Source organism: Salvia splendens, chromosome 6 (assembly GCF_004379255.2).
Source record: "Salvia splendens isolate huo1 chromosome 6, SspV2, whole genome shotgun sequence".
NCBI lineage: Eukaryota > Viridiplantae > Streptophyta > Magnoliopsida > Lamiales > Lamiaceae > Salvia > Salvia splendens.
The window spans coordinates 5,104,045-5,126,765 of record NC_056037.1 but is presented as its reverse complement, the minus strand read 5'-3'; the positions used below and the strand labels follow the sequence as shown (position 1 = coordinate 5,126,765).

General features: G+C 39.0%; 4 protein-coding genes and 1 long non-coding RNA gene across 5 annotated transcripts; 3 read left to right on the top strand and 2 right to left on the bottom strand.

Annotated features, from left to right (window-relative positions):
* Nucleotides 1–186: 186 nt before the first annotated feature.
* On the top strand, nt 187–1,089 carry LOC121807623 (mitogen-activated protein kinase kinase kinase 20-like). The gene has a single exon (XM_042207894.1). It carries the CDS (start codon nt 187–189, stop codon nt 1,081–1,083), a length of 897 nt encoding a protein of 298 aa, XP_042063828.1. The 3' UTR covers nt 1,084–1,089.
* A 1,932-nt stretch (nt 1,090–3,021) lies between these two features.
* Nucleotides 3,022–9,216, top strand: LOC121806776 (chaperone protein dnaJ GFA2, mitochondrial-like). The gene is made up of 18 exons (XM_042206921.1): nt 3,022–3,254; nt 3,346–3,418; nt 3,508–3,582; nt 4,129–4,211; nt 4,320–4,403; nt 4,501–4,539; nt 4,945–5,052; nt 5,853–5,897; nt 6,007–6,094; nt 6,224–6,288; nt 6,357–6,431; nt 7,118–7,190; nt 7,643–7,734; nt 7,828–7,899; nt 8,158–8,214; nt 8,357–8,405; nt 8,564–8,630; nt 8,876–9,216. Exons 1-18 carry the CDS (start codon nt 3,180–3,182, stop codon nt 8,970–8,972), a joined length of 1,317 nt encoding a protein of 438 aa, XP_042062855.1. The 5' UTR covers nt 3,022–3,179; the 3' UTR covers nt 8,973–9,216.
* Nucleotides 9,217–9,559: 343 nt separating this feature from the next.
* Nucleotides 9,560–12,871, top strand: LOC121806191. The gene is made up of 7 exons (XM_042206139.1): nt 9,560–9,905; nt 11,107–11,280; nt 11,352–11,444; nt 11,524–11,592; nt 11,784–11,990; nt 12,353–12,478; nt 12,566–12,871. The coding sequence occupies exons 1-7, from the start codon at nt 9,642–9,644 to the stop codon at nt 12,722–12,724; spliced, it is 1,092 nt and encodes a 363-aa protein (XP_042062073.1). The 5' UTR covers nt 9,560–9,641; the 3' UTR covers nt 12,725–12,871.
* On the bottom strand, nt 12,861–14,563 carry LOC121806192. The gene is made up of 2 exons (XR_006051646.1): nt 14,197–14,563; nt 12,861–13,390 (listed from the first exon to the last, which is right to left on the bottom strand). It is a non-coding gene; the product is annotated as an uncharacterized LOC121806192 (long non-coding RNA).
* Nucleotides 14,564–16,506: 1,943 nt separating this feature from the next.
* LOC121809430 (transcription factor bHLH130-like) lies at nt 16,507–18,730 on the bottom strand. The gene is made up of 6 exons (XM_042210051.1): nt 18,072–18,730; nt 17,507–17,835; nt 17,241–17,414; nt 17,093–17,158; nt 16,938–17,006; nt 16,507–16,851 (listed from the first exon to the last, which is right to left on the bottom strand). The coding sequence occupies exons 1-6, from the start codon at nt 18,508–18,510 to the stop codon at nt 16,786–16,788; spliced, it is 1,143 nt and encodes a 380-aa protein (XP_042065985.1). The 5' UTR covers nt 18,511–18,730; the 3' UTR covers nt 16,507–16,785.
* Between the last annotated feature and the right edge of the window lie 3,991 nt (nt 18,731–22,721).

Sequence of the window (22,721 nt, the reverse complement as noted above, 5' to 3'; positions counted from 1 at the left end):
TTAAATATGGAAAATTAAATTTTCTTAAAATATGTCGATATACATCAAAGATTCATAAAATCTATCCGTATCTAAATTAATTTATCCAAATCCATATAGATTATCGCAGTTATTTTTTATATAGGTGGTGTGGGATAGTTAAAAAATTCCTCAATCCCAAATACTATTGAGAGAGAGTTGGCGAAGATGTCGTGGACGCGAGGCAAAACCCTAGGATCTGGCGGTTTTGGCTTTGTGTCCATCGCCACAACCCACCGAGACGGCGGCCACAATCCTCATCTTCCGGCGGTTGTGGCCGTCAAATCCGCCGATATCTCGCAGTCGAAAACTCTGTCCATGGAGAAGGAGCTGCTCCACAAATTCAAATCGTGCCCGTGCATCCTCCGCTGCTTCGGCGACCAAATCACCACCGAGAACGGCCGCAACCTATACAACATCATCCTCGAATACGCCCCCGGCGGCTCCCTCGCCGACAAAATCCTTTCCTCCGCCGCCAAAGGCCTTCCAGAAGACGTCGTCAGCCACCACGCCAAATCCATTGCCACCGCCCTCGTCCACATCCACAAACTTGGCTACGTGCACTGCGACGTGAAGCCGCACAACGTGCTCCTCGTGGGCGAACATTCAAAACTCGCCGATTTCGGAAGCTGCAAGAAAATAGCAGAGGTTATTGATGAAAAGCAAGGGTTTAGGGGGACGGTGCTCTACGCGGCCCCCGAGTCGATATCGCGGCTGGAGTACTCGGCGGCCGCGGATGTGTGGGCGCTGGGGTGCACCGTGCTCAACATGCTCACCGGGAGAGCGCCTTGGGAGATTAGGAAAGACGCAACGGCGACAGATGTGTTGATGATGATCGGTGTCAGCGATGAGATTCCGGAGATCCCGAACGTTTTATCGGAAGAGGCCAAGGATTTTCTGAGGAAGTGCTTTGTGAAGAATCCGGCGGCGAGGTGTAGAGCGGAGAGTCTGCTACGTCATCCTTTTTTGAAGATGGCCCACCGCCACCGCCGCCACCATTTGTCCTCAAAGCTGCACTCGCTTTTGCCGCAGTGTTTCCACGTCCCAAAAATCCATGTCCATTGATGATTTTCTACTTACTTAGTTAGTTATGTGGCAGGGATGGTTCTAATTTTTGTGAACCGGATTTTCCATTATAATCAATGAAATTCAATTCTTGTTGCTATTATAACTGTGGTATAGTGTGTGTTTTTGTTAGCAAAAAAACCTTGAGTAGCTATCCGTTTCCGGCCGACGTTATTGGAAAATTAGGTTAGATATGTTATATGCCAATAAATTTAATTGTGTATACAGATATACATCGGGAAATCGGTCCCAAGTAATTTCTTAATTTCTCCAACTCAATCAATATCAAATTATCAATAGATGGAGCTTGATGAATTTCATTAATTTCTGTTGAGGAGGAACTTCGAAGAAGCTTCGATATTTGTTATTTTGAAAACTCGTTGGTACTAGTATGTGTCGTGTAAAATTGTTGAAGTTATTAATATCAAGTTGGTAGCCATCGCTTAGCTCGCACACTTCAGCAACCGTACCACATCGTACAACATTATTAAGCTAACTGCATATTGAATATGATCATGTGTCACATGTTTTTGTAATGCAATATGGTGTCACGATTCATATGATCGTCTCACTATATATGTAGTATATGAAAGTTATTTTGCTTGCATGATTTGTAGTAATTAACTAAGAATTGACATGGTTAAGTCCACATCAACCTCAAGGTATATACACGGGGTATGATTCTCTGTTGCTTTCTTCTGATCCCGGAAGGAAATTACTGACGTTAGCGCAGTTATTAACCGCTAAGTGACTTTTTATGGAGTTGCATTGAAACTGGATATCCTAACCTAAGCTAACTGTTTTTAGCTTGTTTGTTAAGGTTATTTTAATTGTTTATAATGTATATTTGTAGTAGATATAAGGAGTTTTACAGTGCTGCTAAACAAAACCTTGTCATGTTGTTAGCTTACACTGCACATATATGCTTATATTTTTGTCAAGTATCGTACTCTTTTAGTTCTACTTATGTTTGAGGATTGATGTGTGCTATTATTGTGTCTGCTTTTCTATCGGAAATCAGATTTTCAACATATTCAAATTCAATTGGACATGAGTGGAGAAGATGTTAATGAAATTATCAGTTTATGAAACAATAACATCACATTTATCTTTCTTTCTTTGGGTAAATGGGTACAATTGTAGTCTAACTAAAACTATATGTCAAATAGATACATCAGATTTTCAACATTATTCACTTATGGTACTCATCCACCGTCTACTGCTAGTGACAATTGTTGCACTACCTCTCCTTTTTGATACTGATCATAGCCTTATTCAGCATTTCAGCTAACATCAACAACAATTTTTCACCTGGCATAAGAGGGAAATGTTCATTACTGTCTATAACGTAGGACCATACTATTTGAATGGTAGTAATTTATATTTCTTTTTGAAAGATAACTATATAAATGTTATTCTCTCATCTGGTTGAATGTCATTTTGTTTGACGTTTTTTTTTGTTTTGGATGATGATAATATACATAAAATAGACAAACTGATGATTTAATTTTTAGAAGATAGCACTTTAATTTAGATCACTAGAAAATAAAGTCTTAACCTTTTAGGTTAATAAAGTCGAAAGAATATCACCACATATCACTATATAGGCCTTTCTCAATTTTTCTTTCTGTCCGTTAATTACGTGAGGGTATATTTGACCTAAATTTATTGATATTTTATGAATTCAAATATAATGAGAAAGAAAAAATAATCAAGAATTACATGAAATACAATTATTTCATGTCCCTTAATGTATTCATGGACTACTTTTTTTTTAATTTGGAGTTTACTTTTTCATAAGGATTTTTTTTGGGTTAAATTTTAATTGCTGCCATTTACATGGTCACAATTTCATTCCAAAATTTAATGTCAGCAACAGATTTTCTAAAATAAAGAAAAACCTAGTTTAATATCGTGTTCAATTTAACCGTCACGACTAGAAGATTCCAACAACTCAGCTGCTATTTTTCTCGTCTCTCTCTCACACCTTCTCCTCCACATAGTTAATTCACCTCTAAACTTGATTAGGGTTTTACTCCAATCCCGATTCTCTACTGTTATTGCCTCTGCTTTCGCTACATTTACACGGCCTAGCGATGGTCCGGTGCCATGGCCTCCGCCTCGCCCGCCGCTCTCTTACATCCCTTCTGCGCCACAGTACTTATTCAATTGTACGGTTTTATACTATCTCCCTCTATATCTTTTGTGTGAGTATCGCAGATGTCATTCAATTGATTGTAGCTTTGCGATTCCTTATTGAAGGGAGGATTCAGGGGCGTCGGCGCTGCACCGTGCAGTCAATCCAGGGGCCTTTTCTATTTAAATAATGGAGATGGTACTTCCAACTCCGGATTGCAGATTGGAATTGCTTGATTTGTGATTTTATTCTCATTTAATTTTTTGTCTTTTGGTGGGATACATCAGGCAATGGCAAGTATGTGTTAAAGCCAGCCTTTTGGAGTGATAATACAGGCGCCAAACGGTCAATCCATAGCACTGGTAATCACTCTCATTTTTTTCTTGTTGCTGGGGTATGAAAGTTTTCTTTTTCAATTGGAAGAAGGTTAAAGATGCACTATGATTTTGATAGTTAACATGTTTTTTGCATTGTATCAATTTCTTTACAGGAGCTATGATTAGTATCAGCTAAATGACTTCGAGGATATTTTCATTAAAACACAAACTCAAAATAAGCAGAAATATGAAAAAATTGAATTTACCATAACAGTTAAATTCAGTGCACCATTATCTTAAGCTGATAGCCTCTCACATCCTTATAATGAGAAGTGTTTTTTTTTGGACTGAATTTAGTTACTGTATTTAATTTAGTTAATGTATCTATTGCCTTTTAGTTAAACATTGGAGAGATTGAGGAACAAGATTTTGTTTATTTGTTTTGTTTTACTCACTTGGAACACAACCAGTTGTTTTTTGTTTGTGATGTTTTTTATTTCATTAACTTCCATTTCTGATCCAATCTGCTTTGCAAGTGTGTTGCTAACGTTTTCTTTCCTCCTTATCTATTTTCCCTCACCGCCTTTCTAGCACATTTGTCAAGAGATTTCTATGATGTCCTTGGTGTTAATAAAAGTGCATCAGCATCCGAAATTAAAAAAGCTTATTATGGGGTACGATTCTCTATTCTTTTCTTCTGATCCTGGAAGGAAACTACAATCCTTATCCTTAGTGTGTTGAAAGGGTTTTGTTCAATGTTTCGTATGATGTGTCTGCAACAGCTTGCAAAGAAGTTGCATCCTGATACTAATAAAGATGACCCTGAAGCTGAAAAGAAATTTCAAGAAGTCCAGAAAGCATATGAGGTATATTTTCCTGGACCTTCAGGTTTTCAAGAATTATTTACCAATTATCTTCTGTCTTTATTGGGATCATCTTATTTTATTTCCCGATCTTCTGCAGGTATTAAAGGATGATGAAAAGCGCCAACAGTATGATCAGGTATGAAATATTTTATCTGTAATTAATTGGTTTAAGGATATGTTAGGAAACACCGAAGACCACTCACACATAATTTTGCATATGCTTGTGCATATATGAGTCAGATACAGGGACTTTCAACCTTAGCAATAATGCACTAACAAAGCATGGGATATGATGGAATATTGATGTTTCCATGGATTTCAGCTATACTTACCTCAAATATCCCAGCAAATAAGTCTATAATTTCTGGAAATTTTTAAAAACTACGCAAAAAGATCCCTTGTGGATGTATGTTTTGTCATTCTGTTTATAGTGTCTTACTTTCATCTCGGGAAACAGTAGACTTTGAAAAATGCATCACATTCAAACTTAGGTTTTTGGGCCGTAACCATTCAGTTGGCATTACTTCATTTTTTGTAACAGGTAGGGCATGAAGCATTTGAACGTGCTGGTACAGGTGAAGGTGGATTTGATCCATTTGGAGGTGGTGGGGGCTTTAATCCTTTCCAGGATATATTCAGAAATGCTGATGTAAGCCTCTTTTTCATGATGCCTTGTTTCCTGTGTTCCATTCCACGTATACATTCTCTTTTTTGGGATTTTACCTACCTAAACTACTAGTGCTTCTGAATCACATTCGCCTATTAGGCTATTAGCACAGATAGTAGAATAAAATTGGATATTGTTGGAGTGAAATAAGAACACTTAGTTTCCGGAGAACTTAGGATAGTTTATGCCATGGGTGCTTACTGATTATAATGTAGCTTTTTTCCCCACAATGATGATTGGTACGGTGGGGAATAAAGAAACAAAGATGAGCTCACCTATTCCACGTCAAACTGTTCCTTCTATATTTAGTGCTTTTGAAGGACTAAATAGCTTATGTGGAGGCGTCCTGTTTTTTTTCCATGGGTGATTACTTATTATAACTGTTGCTTCTACGCTGAATGCTTCTGAAGGAATAAATAACTTATCTAGAGGTGTCTTCTTAGCATATATGAGGACTCATTAGAACCTGAAGTTATCAACTGCTACATGCCTTTTTCGGGAATCTCCTCTTGACTCTTCTCATATCAAATTGCCTATCAAGTCATAACAATCTAAACTAACTGTTGTTATAAATTTTAGTTTTCTTGTTGTTAAGGTTTCATTACTTGGTTCTCATTTTTATTAGTGGTAACCTTTTACTGCTAGCAAAACACTGACTTATTGTCAGCCTGCACTGCACATGTTTATATTTTGTGAAACAGCCTTTGTGCAATACTCTTTAGCTTCTACATATGTTTGATGATTGATGTGCGATTTTGTGTTTGGTTATTCTCGGGGATCAGATTTTCAACATATTCAATAGGGACATGGGTGGAGAAGATGTTAAGGTAATTATCAGTTTATCAAACAATAGCATCATATACCTTGTATCTTTTTTTCTTTCTTGCGCGGGTGGGGGATACGAATGTAATCTAACTAATTTCAGTATTACTTTAGGTCGCTGTTGAACTATCCTTTATGGAAGCTGTCCAAGGATGCACCAAGACACTGTCAATCATGACTGATTTAACTTGTGAAACTTGTGGTATGGTCATATTTTTCCCCTTATATATAATCAAAGTGCACATGCTATTCTTTCTTCAAAAGAAAAAAATTTGCCACATACTGTTCTTCCCAAGTTCATTACTCAGAATCACATAATTTTCCATTTTAGGCGGAGCTGGTGTTCCTCCTGGAACAAGACCTGAAACTTGTAAACGCTGTAGAGGTTCTGGCATGGTGAGTACCTATAAAATTACTTCTTGTAGTTGGAAACTTCACTTTAACATCATGGTTATCTTTCACAGATTATCTCACAAAATGGTCCTTTCACAGTCCAAGCTACTTGTCCAAATTGTGGGGGAGCTGGAAAAATTGTTTCGGTATGACATTTACATTTCCAAAATGAAGTTACTGTATAGTAAATAGTCGGATTTTGTTGCTTCGGGCCTTTGGATCCACACTTTACTATGCCCTCTGAAGTTATTCGTTTAATGTGACTGCGTTCACTTATGCTGTGAACAATAACATTCACTGGGTAGAGTTTGTGATTTTCCATTGAATAATGTTGTATGGCAGTGTTTCCTCCTGAATTCTTTTTCTTCACAATAGTACTCTTGCTATAATGCGTCCCTTGTTTTGTTCATGTAGAAGTGATAGTGTATAAAAGCTGAAAAGGTGCATCAGGATTTTTGTGTTCCTGAATTGAGCTCAACTTTATTATATTTCTCTTTGTTTTACCTTCTTTGGCATGCAAAAAGTTTCAATGGATGAACTCATATCATATGATACATCAGGTATCCGTGAATGAAATAATAGATACATGAGTTTGTTGAGTTCTTACCACAAACCTGTATGAGAAGTGTTAGAGACTGTACTTTCCACTATCACAAGATCAATAAAACTGAGGGTCGAAATAGTTTCTGGAAGAAGTATTGGTTGTATTGCTGTTAGCTAAAATAGTAGTATCCTATTTGGACTGGAATAATTAAATGCTACTGTACTCTACTCACATTGAAATTATGGCGGTTGGTTATTGTAGTCTTACTTTTTGTCTTTTCTGGAACAGGACTTCTGCAAGTCCTGCAGGGGTAAGCGGGTAGTAAAAAGGCCGAAGACAGTGAAGGTGAATATCATGGCAGGTGAGCTCAGAGAAAATCATAGCCAACTCTCCACCATGTTTATTAATCTTACAGTTCTTACTTTGAGTTCCGTTTCGAAAGGACTTCCTATTGGATATTTTGATGTGTATAAATTATGGTTTCGAAGTAATAACTGCATATTAGGATGGATGAATTATTTTATTGCTTTTTCCTCGTAAACTATCTTAGTCGAACTGCCATTGGTTGGGAGACATTACAAGCTTGCTACATTAGCAACCACATAGCTATACAACAAATATTTGATATTAGACATATGCTTTATTTTATCAATTTTTTGTTAGAAGCTTGAATCTTCCTAGTATATTAATTGTCTGATTTCTGAATTAGGGCCTTGGAAGCAATTTAGTTGTTCTCTAGTTAATGTATCTTGGCTATATGATGATGAATGTGGTTACAAAATGACATGTTTCTGCATGGTTCTGTATCTACAGGAGTGGACAATAATGAAACCATTAAAGTCCCCAGAAGTGGTGGATCGGATCCTGATGGAAATCAACCGGGTGATCTTTTTGTTGTACTAAAGGTGGCTTGATTTGCTTGCTCAGTAGCTGATGTTGCAATTTCTTTTATGGGTTGACATTGACATACTTGTTAACCATGCTGTATTATTTACAAGGTCAAAGAAGACCCAGTGTTCCGAAGAGAAGTGGCTGATATCCATGTTGATACGGTTTTGAGCATCAATCAGGTAATACATGTCTAGAAAGTTGGAGGTTCAAGTTCCACCTTTGGATTTAATAACTATAGATCACAATGAGTTCATAAATTGGCCTACTTCCTACTTTGGCTCCATGACTCCATCTATGTTAGCTGTGCATTGGTTAATAATCCAGTGATATACAAAAAATTAACCTCAAGATTAAGAAGCTCATGCTTTCCATGTCTTCTTTTTGGAGCCTGAGTTATCACTCTGGCCAAGTTGATCACATCTTGTGCTCTTTTGCAGGCAATTTTGGGAGGAACGATCCAGGTCCCTACACTGTCCGGGGATGTTGTTGTTAAGGTTTGTTAGATATAGCTTATCAGTTAATTTATTGTTTAGAAGATAATGCAATCATGATTACGTAGTGTGTGCTTGCTTTAGCGTACTCTCAACCCTTAACTGTTGTCTTATCTGATATTCACATATCATTTCTTATATGTAGGTTCGCCCTGGCACTCAACCTGGGCAGAAGGTGGTGCTGAGGAAAAAGGGTAAGAGTCTTCTACCTGGATATACACGGTTTCCTTTTCTCTTCGATATCTAGTTCTATATAATGAATGTTGAATTCATTTCTTGAATAAAGGGTTAAGGGATGTACAACTTAATTTTTTTTCTAGGAAAATAATGTTTTGCTGATGTCTTTGTGCAGGAATTAAAGTCCGAAATTCTTTTTCATTTGGTGATCAATATGTGCACTTCAACGTTAGCATTCCAACGTAAGAAACTATGATTCTTCTTCTTTAGTTAAAACTTTCCTTCACAAAGTTTGTCTGCCTACATCATGACTTAATAGACTAATAATTAACTGATGATACTCACTGTTGTTATATTGCCTCATCTCGAGTGTACCTTTTCCCCTTGATTTGTCTTACCCTATGTTTCTTCAATACCATATTGCATAAATCTACTGTCATACATCATTTAACTTATTTGCTTCCCATGCTACCTTACCTTGTACCAGAAACCTGACACAGAGGCAGCGCCAATTGATCGAAGAGTTTGGTAAAGAAGAACAGAGAGAAGACGATAAAGGTGCGGCTGCAGGAGCATCGGGCTGAATCCCAATATCACTGGATCAGTGAAATCTAGATAGGCAGCAGGAGAGAGTAATTGAACCTTATTTCTGGGCGGAAGATACTTTTTGGCCTAGCAATTTTGGGTGTATTTGTAGTGACCATATTTATTATAGTCCCATAATGGTAGATTTGGATTTCTTAAGAGGCATACTGTACATAAACCATATTCAAATTCAGATTCATCTCCTCGGACTCTTCTCGCAAAATGATTTAACACTTGGTTTTAGACTTTTAGTCATTGAAAATACAATTAAACAAAATATGCCCCCACAAGTTTAAAAGTACCGATTTTATGTGTGAAGCGTTGAAATTGTCATTTTATCATAAAGGAATGCAATATTTATGAGCACTAATTTAAGACAATAGTTTGTAGTTATTGATACTAATATTACTACTATGTTTTAACCGTAAAGATTTGAATGTTGCATAATTAGGATTTTAAAATGCACATTTGTGACATGTGGGAGAGAATGCAAAGAGAGGGAAAGTAGGAGAGAACAAGAAAACAAAAATGAGAGTAATTTTATTTCCAAAAACTGTAATAAATATATTAATGCGGCAATAATATTCCCGCCAAAGCCATTTCGTCAAATATCAATAGAAATTCCCTTCCAATCCCAAGAACTCTCTTTCTCTCTCTAACACTCAGCTATGCAGATTCCGGTGATCGATCTCGCGCCCTACTTGGAATCCTCCAGTAATTCTTCCAGCACGGCGGAGTTGGAGGCCAATTCGAATCTGAAGAGTCTATGCTCGGAGGTCAGCCGAACCCTAAAAGAGACGGGGGCTCTGCTAGTTAAGGATCCGCGATGCTCCGCCGAAGACAACGATCGCTTTCTCGACATGATGGAGAAGTATTTCGAAATGCCCGATGATTTCAAGCGCCGGCAGGAGCGTCCGCAGCTCCATTATCAGGTCGTCTACTTCCTGATTCTGTAGTGTGTGTTGTTGACTTTGACTGATTTCGAATTGGGTTTTGACAATTGGAATTAGACACTTATAGGTTTGGGGTTTAAGTAAATTCTGGTGTCTCAATTAGATTGTGTTAGTGTTTTTGCGTTTGATGGCATTGGTATTTATGCAATTCACAAATGTGCATTTTACATCTCAGCTCCATTACCATAGTCAATTGTGTTTTCTTCAACCAATGGTAAATCTTTCGGGCATTTTGTCTCATCTTCAATATAAAATAAACCAAATGTGTGATCAATATGGCTTGGTTTGATGATCTCTGCTGGTAGTTGGGTGGAAAAAATAGTGAATTTGACTGATTGGAGTGGTATTAGAGTAGAGTAAGTCGCAAGAATTAACAGAGTAACCACATACCCTCTGTGTCCAAAGAAGCATATGCTAACGTTCATATTTAAACAAGTTTATTTGTTCCTTAGTGATTACTAAATAGAGTATTTGTTAAAATATCATTTCTTAACCCCCTACGGAAAGTTTTTTTTTCTTTTTCTTTTTCTCATTTGGCTGGCTGCTACTCAAAACTTGCATGATCACTTGTTCTTGTCCAACCAAAAATGGAGACTTTTCTAAGATGTAGTAGCAAAGTACCAGTAGCTCTCTCTTAAAATTAATTAGGTTGGCAATTTGGCATAGTCATACATCTGAGATAAGAATAACAATTTGTTCAAAATGTAATTACAAATAAACAGATGTTTCCTAATACTATATCATAAACATGTTATATTTAATAGAAGCATTTTTTTACCACAAAACAGCTGTCATGCTACACCCGGTATAAGCATGAAAGGGCTGTAAAACAAGAGAAATATGTGGATTCATCAACTAGTACTTATACATGTCTCACTTTTGTTTGAACACTTTTTTTGGTCATAGACTTACCTGCACATAACGTGGTAGTAAGTTTTTCATGAGCTTTGAGAAAAAGAGTTGAGGAAGAGCTAGACATTAAGCTTGTGTTCTATTCTTATGCTCTTCTCTCCCTAATCCATTTTGAGTTCAATCTAGATAATGATGGGATTATATAGTTCATATTAAGAACTGCTATATGTTGAATTATTTTTGTTTGGAGTGACTCCCTTTAAGGATACTTATTTGATTCTCTCTATCACTCAATTCTAATTGCGATGTTGATGTTATGTTTACTCAGGTTGGAGTAACACCTGAAGGAGTTGAAGTACCCCGTAGTTTAGTGGATAAAGAAATGCAAGAGAAATTAAGATCGATGCCAATAGAATCTCAGCCTTCCAGACCCGCTGGACCTGACCCTAAGTGGCGGTATATGTGGAGGGTTGGTCCACGGCCATCAAGCACCCGCTTTAAGGTCAATCTCTTAATGGGGTTCTAGGACTGTTGTTGTTATGGTTCTTATGCCTATACATATTTTTTTGGCAGGAACTTAACTCTGAGCCTGTCATACCTGAAGGATTTCCTGCGTGGAAGGACACCATGGATTCATGGGGATATAAGATGGTGTCTGCGATAGAGGTGAGTGTCAGATTCCCTGTTCTTGTTTTGCATTGTTAGTACTAAATTACTTCTTTCATGTCATGACATTCTTTGTTAGGTTGTTGCTGAAATGGCAGCAGTTGGATTTGGCCTGCAGAAAGATGCATTCACTTCTCTTATGAATCAGGTTAACTCTTCTTAATCCTATTACTTTTTCATCTCATATATTACAAATGCATGACTCCCACACTGAACATCTACTCAAATGTTGGGTGTGGGTATGTGATCTTTGCTGTGTCAGGATGCAAATCTGTTGTACTTGTGTAATTTCGTTACCTCAGACATTCTTTATGTAAAAATATCCGCTTTTCATTTCAGGGACCACACCTACTTGCTCCAACAGGAAGCAATCTAAAACGTCATGGCCAAATGGGCACTGTATTTGCAGGGTATCATTATGACCTCAACTTTCTTACTATTCACGGTAGGAGTAGGTTCCCGGGATTAAATATATGGCTGAGAAATGGACAAAAAATGGAAGTTAAAGTTCCTTTGGGATGTCTTCTCATTCAAACAGGAAAGCAGGTGATTTCCTAAGTATTAGCATGTCTGAAGATAAATACCCATAGTTTACATTTTTGTGGAATGTTAACTTTTTCATTTTTGTTTTGTTTAGCTAAAAGATAAGCACAGTTAACTCATGCTACGAAAACCATATTGATTCACTGTTGTTGATGGGACTAATATTGTTACTGTTGAGGATGAAAACGTGCTACCATGGTAGAAGTATGATAACTTGATAAGCATTACTATTAAACCTGATGTGTTTCTTACTTTTGCTGTTTAATATCTCCCAATTAGCTAAGCATTAATTTGAGGTGTGAACTTTGGATCTTTCCTAGTACTATTATTTTGCTCTAATATTCTAATGGAGTTTTGGTATGCAGATAGAATGGTTAACTGCTGGAGAATGCATAGCTGGCATGCACGAAGTTGCTGTGACTGATCGCACAATTGAAGCAATGAAAGTAGCTTCAGACGAAAACCGCAGCCTTTGGAGAGTTTCCTCAACAGTGAGTTGTCATTCCTGCTCTTCTGCTTTGCTATGACCTTGAAACGAGACGACTTGCTAAAATGCGTCTTTTTCTTTAATGACCTAGCTTTTCGGGCACATAGCGTCGGATGCAATTTTGAAACCGCTAGGCCATTTTGCGGAGTCACCGCTAGCCTCCAAATACCCTCCTATGTGTGCTGGAGAGTTTGTAGAACTGGAGCTCGCGGTTATCAATCTCAAAGGACGTAAAGAAGAGGCATCGTAATTTGCAGCTGGAGACTGGTTGTTTTATTTCCAAATAGCTGTGTGAATGTTGTGTCGTTGATTACTTGAATCAATTGGTGGAATGAGGATATTAATTATTATCTGTTGATTTTGATGAATGAAATGAAACTTTCAAATTTCAATAAAACAAGGCCTGTTATATATGATTCACGAGGAAGATAACGTTACAGACAGCATTTTTTACTTGAAAACTACCAAGATGAAGGATTAGACTATGATGTTCTACAACAGCTAAAGTTGCTTGCAGTAGGCATAGGTTCCTGTCCAGGAACGACAATCTTGGTACCCTGAAGAAGCGATTAATTTCCTCCAGATTCTGCTTCGTTAGCAATGAGCGATTTCTTGGTGATGACACGATAAATCTCAGTCAGGAAAGCTTCTTCAACATTTGTTGCCTCAAGTGCTGATGTTTCCATAAAGTATAGGTTCTCCATCTCGGCAAACTCTTTAGCATCTTCAGTTGCTACATCTCTGTGTGTTTCCAGGTCAGATTTGTTGCCTACGAGCATAATGAATATATTCCTATCAGCATGTTGTCCCCGCAAGCCACCTAGCCATATGGTCAAATGATTGACGGTTGGTGATATCGTAAATGAGGATTGCCCCCAAGGCTCCTCTGTAATAGGCACTGGTGACTGCCCTATATCTGATTCATTGAGTGTCAAATACCAAGTGAAAGAATCAGCAAACTGGAATCTGTAAAACTGATTACTTGTCATCAAAATGAATAGTATATTCTTAGAATTACAGTTTCAACTTGTACTCCTATAAGGTATAGCAGATAACAGAGTTGGAAAATGTGACAAACAACATGGCTTTAGAACAATTAATCATTTCTCTGACAAGCACAAACCATATAAACCTTGCTTTCCTCACTCACTTAACAATCATATGGGTAAATTAAAAGTTCGATTTGAACTTGATTACATATAATTTTAAGAACCATCAGTCCCACACTAAACTGCTTTTGAGGTGGCTGATCAATGCAGCGGCCATTTCAAATAAAAGTAAGAGATAATTATAATAGTATAAGAACTTACCTAGAGTAAAAAAGATAGTACAGTAGTAATTTTTTTGTGTATTAATACAGACAGAAATTGCAAGCAACAGCCTCAAAATCTTTGTATGATCCTAGGTTTGCAAGTTCACTAATCTGAGTAAGTCCTAAGCCAATCTTTATCCTTTCCTCTACTTAGTTAAATAAGATGATGTACTATAAACTAAAAAAGTAGACCAGGAATGCTTGAACATGATGCATATGGCAACCCCGTAACTCACCTTGTTGTATTCCAACTCCAAACAACTTCCAGTTCATTTAGTAATTATATAGTTTCCGATGATCACAAAGCAGTTTATTAAACATGTGTGTATTTGGACACTTGAGCTAATAGACAGAAGCAAGAACTAATCAAACTCTATGTTAAGCAGAGCAAACCAATCAATCGCCTCTACCTAGATAATTCGATGCTAATTCATTCTAGGAGCTCGAAATCCTACAATAATTATTCTGCATTTTTGATGACCCAACTATTAGATATAAAAATGAATAGAGAATTGAAAATAGCAACGGAATAAAGTAAGCTTTCTTGGCCAGCAAGCAGTGTCCCAAATCTGGGCTTGACAATCGATCTCAACTGTCCGAGTCTGGAACTCAACTCCGATGGCGCAGAGTCGGTTTTGAAGACGTAGTCGACTTTGTTGCCGCCGAAAGCCCCCCTCCGTACAAATTCGACATAATCACAAAATATGCTGAAAAAGAAGATGATGGAAATAAGTAACCAAAACTATTTCAACAAGACTATTGACTTCTCTAATACTCTTTTACTACTCTTATCATTTCCAACTTATATTCAGTAGTGCAATATTAATTTATTTCAAATTTCGGGATCATGATATACATGTACACACTTTATTGTCAAAATCTAGTATGGGTACTTAATTGAAATTTTCGATGTATAATTCCATCCGTCCAAAAAAAAATAGTTTCATTGATAGACGACACAAGTTTTAATGAGAAATTTGATAAAATAAGAAAAAAGAGAAAAAGTAGATAAATTATGAGAGAGAATGAGAGAAAAAGTAGGTAAAATATTGGAAAGATACTTTCTATATTTTATTTATAGAAATGTGACTATTTTTTGTGTACATCTCAAAATGGTAAACATATGATTATTTTTCATAGAGTAAGTATTTTAGTATGTGCAGTATGATTCTCAATTGGTCCGATAAAAGTCATTTGAATTGGCAAAGCATTTAAAAGTTAGTTGAATACTAACTGAAATGCGTGTTTGACAACGAGACTTTTAATAAAAAAAAATGAAAGAAATATAGTAGTAATATAAAAGGTATTAGTAAAATACTGCATGAGTTTATGAGTATAATGAATATATTAATAAGAAATATTCCAAAATGGCAAAATTGACTTTTGATAATTTTTAAAGTTGGGCCGATCCTATTTCATTAGGCCATTGATAATTTTGGACTGCGTCTGGTCCTAAATTTTAATATTCCAGCTCTACTTAGGAGGATCGTGCTTTTCATTTACATAGAATACTGTTTATATTGACATGGTAGATTACACAAAAATGCTTTCAAATGATTCTTGGTTAAGTCAAGCAAATTATTATTATTATTATTATTATTATTATTTTAAATTTTTATTATCATCACCATCATCATTAATATTAGTATTATTTTATCATAATCTTACTAAGCCTCATTATGGGTGGTGAAACTGGTTATCCACGGGTACTCGCACCCAACAAGTCGGGTACCCGTACCCGATTTCAGCCAAATTTATTGTCCCAATACCCACCCCGCAACATATTGGGATTACCCGATACCTATGTCGGGTATCCCGTACCCGATATGGCGGGTACCCGTACCCGATACAAAATCCCAATAGGAAATTTGAAAATCCTAATAGCCAACAATGTTCCCTAATTTACTTTATTAATATCGATGGTAAGCTTTGAATAGATTGAAAATAAAAGTAAGGGGCACTCTAGCTAGTTACGGTGAGTTTTCAATTGTATGTTCTATAAAGTACTCCAGTCGTTCCGCCTTAATAGATGAGTTTCATTTTCTACATTTATTTTGGAAAAATAATACTAGTATAAATACTCTTCTCTACATTATTCCATCATACTTTACTTTTTCTCCACTTTAACTATTTATTAATATTACTTTTTTCCATAATGAATATGTATATGGCTATTATTATTTAACTATTTATTTTTTTCTTCACTTTAACTATTTGAAATGCCTTTATTTACATAAAACGGAGGGAGTATTAAAAGATGGTGTATGGCTAATACTAATAATAACGGGTATTAACGGGACTAACGGGTATACCCGCTACCCGCAAAATTCTAAAACACACTACCCGATCCCGCCCCATTGTCCGTTATCGTCGGGATGAGAATTACCCATTGCCCGCTACCCATTTTGCCACCCCTAAGTCTCATGCATCTTGCTAATTTGTTATCCAATAGTTCAATCCAAACAAAACAATAATCAATTCTTTGATATGAAATTACAATTGCAGCAGGATTAGATTAGACAAGAATAAAGAATCTCAAAGGAACTTCCCATAAAAGATGACAATTATTACTGAATCTAATTCCGTATTCTATACCATCATCTTCCCATCTTTATACATAATGATATCCAACTTCTCATTGCATTAGTTCGATATTATTCTGTTTTTCTAAATAACTTCTACTATTAAATTATTACTACGATTTATCACAATACATACTCTAAACCTGAACCGTATATCCCAATATTATATCAACACCAACAACTAGAACACAATCACGTAACCAAAACGTAGCTAGCCTCTAAAATGTCTAAGCACCTTAAATATACATACACAAATTATTCATAAAATCAACCTACATATATAATCATTATCACAATGTAAATCCACATTGTAGGCTTCCAACATCGACAACGGAAAGCGCTCCTTCACCTACTGGCCAAAACGAGCGCGTATACACGACAGCCTCGACTTAGAAGGCGAGTGGAAGCTAGCTTATGCTACGATTTGGGAGTTGTTTGTTGAGGTCTCAAGCAAACGCACTTGGCCCTCGTCTCTGTGAGCGTCTGCACAAGAAAGGAGAAAGAATAATGAGGGGAAGATCATGTGAATCTTGACTACTGAAAGGGACTCATCTCTTCTCTTTAATTACCTCTACTTGACCTTGAAGGTCTTTAATGTATTGAACTGCCAAATCCAACATATCAGCTGTGCTTGTTTGCTGTCATAAACCAATCCACCTTAGCAAAAACATGAAACATGATGTTTTCTTTCTACATTTGGGCAAGAAATTAAAGTGAATACTACCTTGTCCATATTTGGGAAAAGATCTTGCAGCTTCTTCATCTTTTCACTAATTTTGGTGCGTCTCACCTAAAGATTAATCAGCAAATCATATGATTATGAATCGCGTTTTGCAGCTAATGAGGCAACGAACGAGAACAAGAGTTTTTACCCTCTCTGCTATACTTCTTGGATGAGTGGCGCAGCCTCTTTTCGCCCTAATCTGGCAAGGAGTGGTGGTGTCCGGTTGAACTGGCATAAACTTATCCAATTCGGCCATTTCAGAAGCAGTATTAGGCAAGCTCATATGGTGAACTAAGCCATGGCTTCTCCTTGGTTCCCCACTCTGATCAAACGGATAATCATCAGCAACGGGCCAAACACAATCACTAACATAGTAAGCTTAAAAGGAGAAGGCAATTTTCAATGCATATATACCTGATTTTCCAACTCATTGAAGCTGGAAAACATCTTCACACTGTCACCACCTCGACTTCTTTTCAAGCTATTGAAAGGAGTGTCATGATTCCACGAGTCCTGAGGGAAGAGGGCGTCGAACTCTCTGGCATTAGCACTTCCCAACTGGCCATTCTCAGGGCTACGCATGCCAATGCTTTCGTTAACGTTCTCAGGTATGGTAGGCATGAACCTCGAGGATGAGAAATTAATATGACTGCTCATACCAGCAGCTGACGGTGATGATGATGAAGTAGCTTTTGAATGGTTTTGAGCTCTGTGCTTCTCCACCTCTCCCATCATACCATATCCTAACAAAATTGTTTCAACATATACTATAATTTCGTGTGAAATTTAATCAAAAAACATACTACTGTACTACAATAATCATTTTTGTGAAAAGAATTTGTCATTCCAACTCCCACAGCTCATCATTATCTCATATACCAGATCCAAAAATCAGACTAAATATAGAGCTCATGATTTGCAGAAAATAAATCAAACATAAAATCACACACACAAACATGAAAATGAGCAGCAAAATTACCATTGAAGAATCCAGCAGGAGAGCTAGTCTGCCTCACAAGATTGGATCCATTATTCATCCTCGAATTAACCAAATTCTCCATCCCCACGGAATAAGATCCGACGACAGCACTCTCATACCCGGGCCGGGGCTCCGATTCGGTCTCCTGCTTCAGATGATAATGCATCTGATTACCGCTCTTCTGCCCATCCATCAGCGCCGACAACAGAGCTTCCGATTCGTCGCCGCTGCTGCTGTTCTCACCAGTCGAATCCAATAGCGAGGCCAGAAACGAGCTCGGCGCCGATCGGTACCGCGCTAACCCGTGCTGCTGCTGAAGCTGAGCATGATTCGGAAACAAATCGGACCCCATGGAATCTCTGCTCTTGAAACTCGGATTTGAGAGAAGAAAGCTGCTGTTTCTGCTCATATCACTCGAGATCGCCTCTGAGCTAAACATAATACTACTCCTACTAATGGAAGCTCCGAGATCAGTGGATTTTGATGAGGCTGAATGAAAACAAGGGGGTGTATTGTTTCTGTGAAACTCTACAGGAATTTTTGCTTTCTTGCAATTTTTGTAACCATCTGAAACATGATAGAATCACAGACATAGCAAAATTGGAAATGGCAGAGCAGAAATGATTAAATTGTAGCTCGATTGACCCCTGATTTGTGAATGTGCCCTCGCTTTTATCTTTTATTACAAATGGATAATACAGTACATCACAAATCATGGCAGTGTATTTACTAGATAGCCCTTTGTTTATGGGCTAATATCTTAAGAGCACTGAAAACAATGTCATACCTAATTACTTGGGTTAAGACTAACTAATTACTACTACTAAGTGCCTACGAATCTCAATCCGGGCTTGGGGATTTAATTTAATTTCTTGATTAATCTCTTTTTTGGCATACGGTGGATTCTGTAAAACAGAAGCCATGGGTTCATAGATAGTAGAGAATATCGTTGTCATCAAAAGACGGTGTGCATTGGTAATTGCCGTAGCGCTGAAAATGGTGACCGACGAAGAATGGAAGTGGACCCCAAAGCTGCTGCGGCATGCAGTCAGCGATAGCTCTTAAAGGCTGAACGGAAGTGGACCCCACCTGGTTTTTTCACCACTTGTTAGAGCACCCGCAACGCGTGCCGAAACCGTTCCGCGTGCCGTTCCGCCGGAACGGTTTCGCCGCGGAACGCGTTGCGGCGCTGCGCTCCCGTCTCGTTCCCATTCCGTGCCGGGTGCCGACGGCACGTAACGCGGCACGGAACAAGCCGCCACGCGCCTGGGCGACGTGGCCGATCCCCGTGCGTGCGTGCTTCCCACTCGCCGGCCCGCGAGTGGGACACGTCAGCAATGACGCAATAATTATTTTTTTTTTTATAAAAATCGAATTTTTAAAAAAAAATTTTTTTTTTAAACGGTAACATTACCGTTTTTTTTAACTTTTTCTTAATTTTTTTAATTTTTATTTTTATTTTCTTATTCTATAAATACACCTAATTCATTCATTTTATACACAACTACACATCTATTCTTCCTACATCAACATCAATTTCTCTCCAATTTTCATATTCTATCTCTTCAAAAAATGTCCGGCGACGGCAATTACGGTGGTGGCGGCGCCGGAGGGTGGGATCTCAACGCGTTCGGCGATTGGGAGACCATGTACAACACACTTGGTGGTTCTGGGTCATCGACGCCGGGCACGCAGGGGTCGGCGACGCCGGGTGGGTACCAACCACCCACTTTCGATGTGGATGCCTACGCTCGAGGCTCCGGCTCGCGGCTTTCCCAGGGTTTGTCCCAGATTCGGGAGGATATCCCCGTTGAACCCACTCAGGGAGGAAGCTACAGGGCTGCGTCTGAGGCACCCGAGGAGGATGAGGAGGAGGAGCCGGAGGATCTGGGCCGGCATCCCTACACCAACGAAGAAACAAAGGCGGTGTACACCGCCTGGCTCACCGTCTCATATGATCCCATCGTCGGCAACCAACAAGCCGCCAAGTGCTTCTGGGAAAAGGTCCGTGATGTCTACCACGAGACTAAGCCGAAAGGGGCCCGGAAGCGCAAATATACAATGCTTCGTGCTCACTTTGGCCGAGTCGATTTACAGGTCAAAAAATTCTGCGGGATCTACTCCACCGAAGCGGCGCACTACCAAAGCGGAGCTTCGGGCGCCGACATACTGAGGGCGGCTATGCGCGCCTTCCACCAGGACACCGGTGTACAGTTCAAATATGTTGATATTTGGCAGCTCGTCAAGGACGAGGAAAGGTGGGCCGGTGGTGTCCGCTCCAGCTCGGGATCAACCTCAAAGCGGACGAAGCACACGACGAGCGGCCAGTACTCGTCTGGTGACACCGATGCGCCCAGTGATCGTGGCACGCAGGAGGTTGGGGTTACGGCCGCCGAGTACGAGGGATCTAGCCGTGGGCGCCGTCGTCCGCAAGGGACGAAGGCGGCGAAAGCGGCTAGAGCGAGGAAGGGCCGAGGAGAATCAAGCCAGTCGGCCTCGGGATCGGGCTCACAAGGAGGCTCGAACACACTTATGGTGGCGTACATAACCGCCACAATGGCGGACACTTCCCGCTTCTCGTACGCCCAATACACGGCCTGGTGGAACGGAATTGTGCATATGGCAGGACTACTTGGTCTTCCCCCTCCCCCTAAACCTCGACCGCCTCCGGAGGATGATTCGCCGGCGGAGTAGTTTTTTTATTTTCCCACGTTTAATTGTGTGTTTTTTATTGTGTGTTTTTTATTTTTTTAGGATTTGAATTGTGTGTTTTTTTTAATTTTTTTAAGTTTAAGTTGTAATTTTTTTTAATATTGTGTGTTTTTTAATAAAGTATGTTTGTTTTTTAATAAAGTATGTTTGTTTTTTAATAAAGTGTGTTTATTTAATTTAATTTAGTTGGAAATAAAAATAAAAATTGAAATAGAATGAATAGTAATTTAAGGAACGGTTAAGGAACGGTTAAGGAACGGAGGGTTGCAGGTTCCGTTCCTTAGTTAAGGAATGGAGTAAAAAAGTACAGTGGGGCCCTCAAATAGTGGTTTAAGGAACGGTATAGGAACGGTATAGGAACAGCGTTGTGGATGGCCTTAAGCGTGGAGTGTTTGTGTTCATAAATTATGGGTTAAGTAAACGTCATCCAAACCTTGGAAGCATAAGAAAACTTGGCTTAGGGGAAAAGCAAATGCTTGTTAATATGGATTTAGTTGACCAATACATGTGTGGTTTGGTTTGGTTTGGTTGCTCCATCAAATTTTGACTTTATAAAGGGCAGCTGGGATGATTCCTATACTGAATAAATAAGCTCTAATCATAAATTAATGAATCTAGTTATGATATTAACAAAATGGATAATGTTTAAAGGGAAGGAGAGAGAATTAATAAATACTATGAATTTAATGTGCATATATACGTAGAGATAATAAAACAACTGAAAATACAGAAATTTACTATTATTAAATTCAACCCGATTAAAAAATTTAATTATAATTTTGTGGTCACATTTCTTAACTGACCCAATATTTACGGATAATAATTTGAGTTAGAGCATCTCCAGTGGTCGGATGTCCCACTCGGACATCCACTAGGACATCCCAAAAACACCTTCTGCCACGTCATTAGGACTTCCCATCCCACTGCCACGTCACTAGGACATCCCCTCCACAATCCGCCCTTCCCATCGCCCTTCCCACTAGGACTTCCCGCAATAAAAAAAATCACAAATTCACAAATATACGTAACGGAATTATAATTTTGACACGGAATACGAGAAAATTGCAAATGCTTCATTAAAAAAATTACATAAAAAAAAGAAAAAAAATTACATAATAAAAAAGAAAAAATTACATAATAAAATTTTTGACTCGGCTCACTCCTCGTCGTCCGTGCCGCCCTCGCCGTCGCCCGTGCCGCCCCCGCCGTCCCCGCCGCTAATCTCGGCGCCATCATCTCCAATGGGTGGCATGCCCAAATCGCGCCGACATCCATCGATGACATCCTTCAACATCCTTTTGTACACAAGATCTGTCGTGCTATGCCACCTATGCATGGTCCGGACCAAGCTAGTCGTTAACTGCGCGCGGGTGAGTCGGTCGATATCTTCTGGGGGAGCAGGGGCCTCCGATTGGACCTCGAACGACCCACTGCTGCTTCCCCTAGCCCTCCGCTGCTCAGCCTTTTGCCCAACCATGCGACGACGACGACGAGAGTCTGATTGAGGTAGCGGGGACACTTTGTCGGCTTCTGGGAGCTCGTGCGAACCAGCACTGCTGCTGTATTCACCAGAAGCGTTGATCTTCGTCTGCTTCGCCCAGCCCGATTCGACTCCCCCACAAAACTTTGGGGAATCCTTCACCACGAGAAAGGCCTCCCATTGATCGAATTGTTTGAACTTCAAGGCTCTGTCGGGGTACTGAGCAAAGGCACGGTTCCGGACATCCTCCTCGGACATACCGCTGCTTGCCTGGCGGAGATTGTTTTGGTAGAGGCCCGCAAATCGACTAAGCTTAGGCCTCAACCGCTCCCACTGTTTCCGGCACTGTTCGGGAACGCGACGCTTCGCCCCAGCCGGTTTGTGTATGTGGTAGGCTTCAGCGATACGATACCACAGTCTGTCAATATGTTGGTTGGCACCGACATAGGGATCCTCGA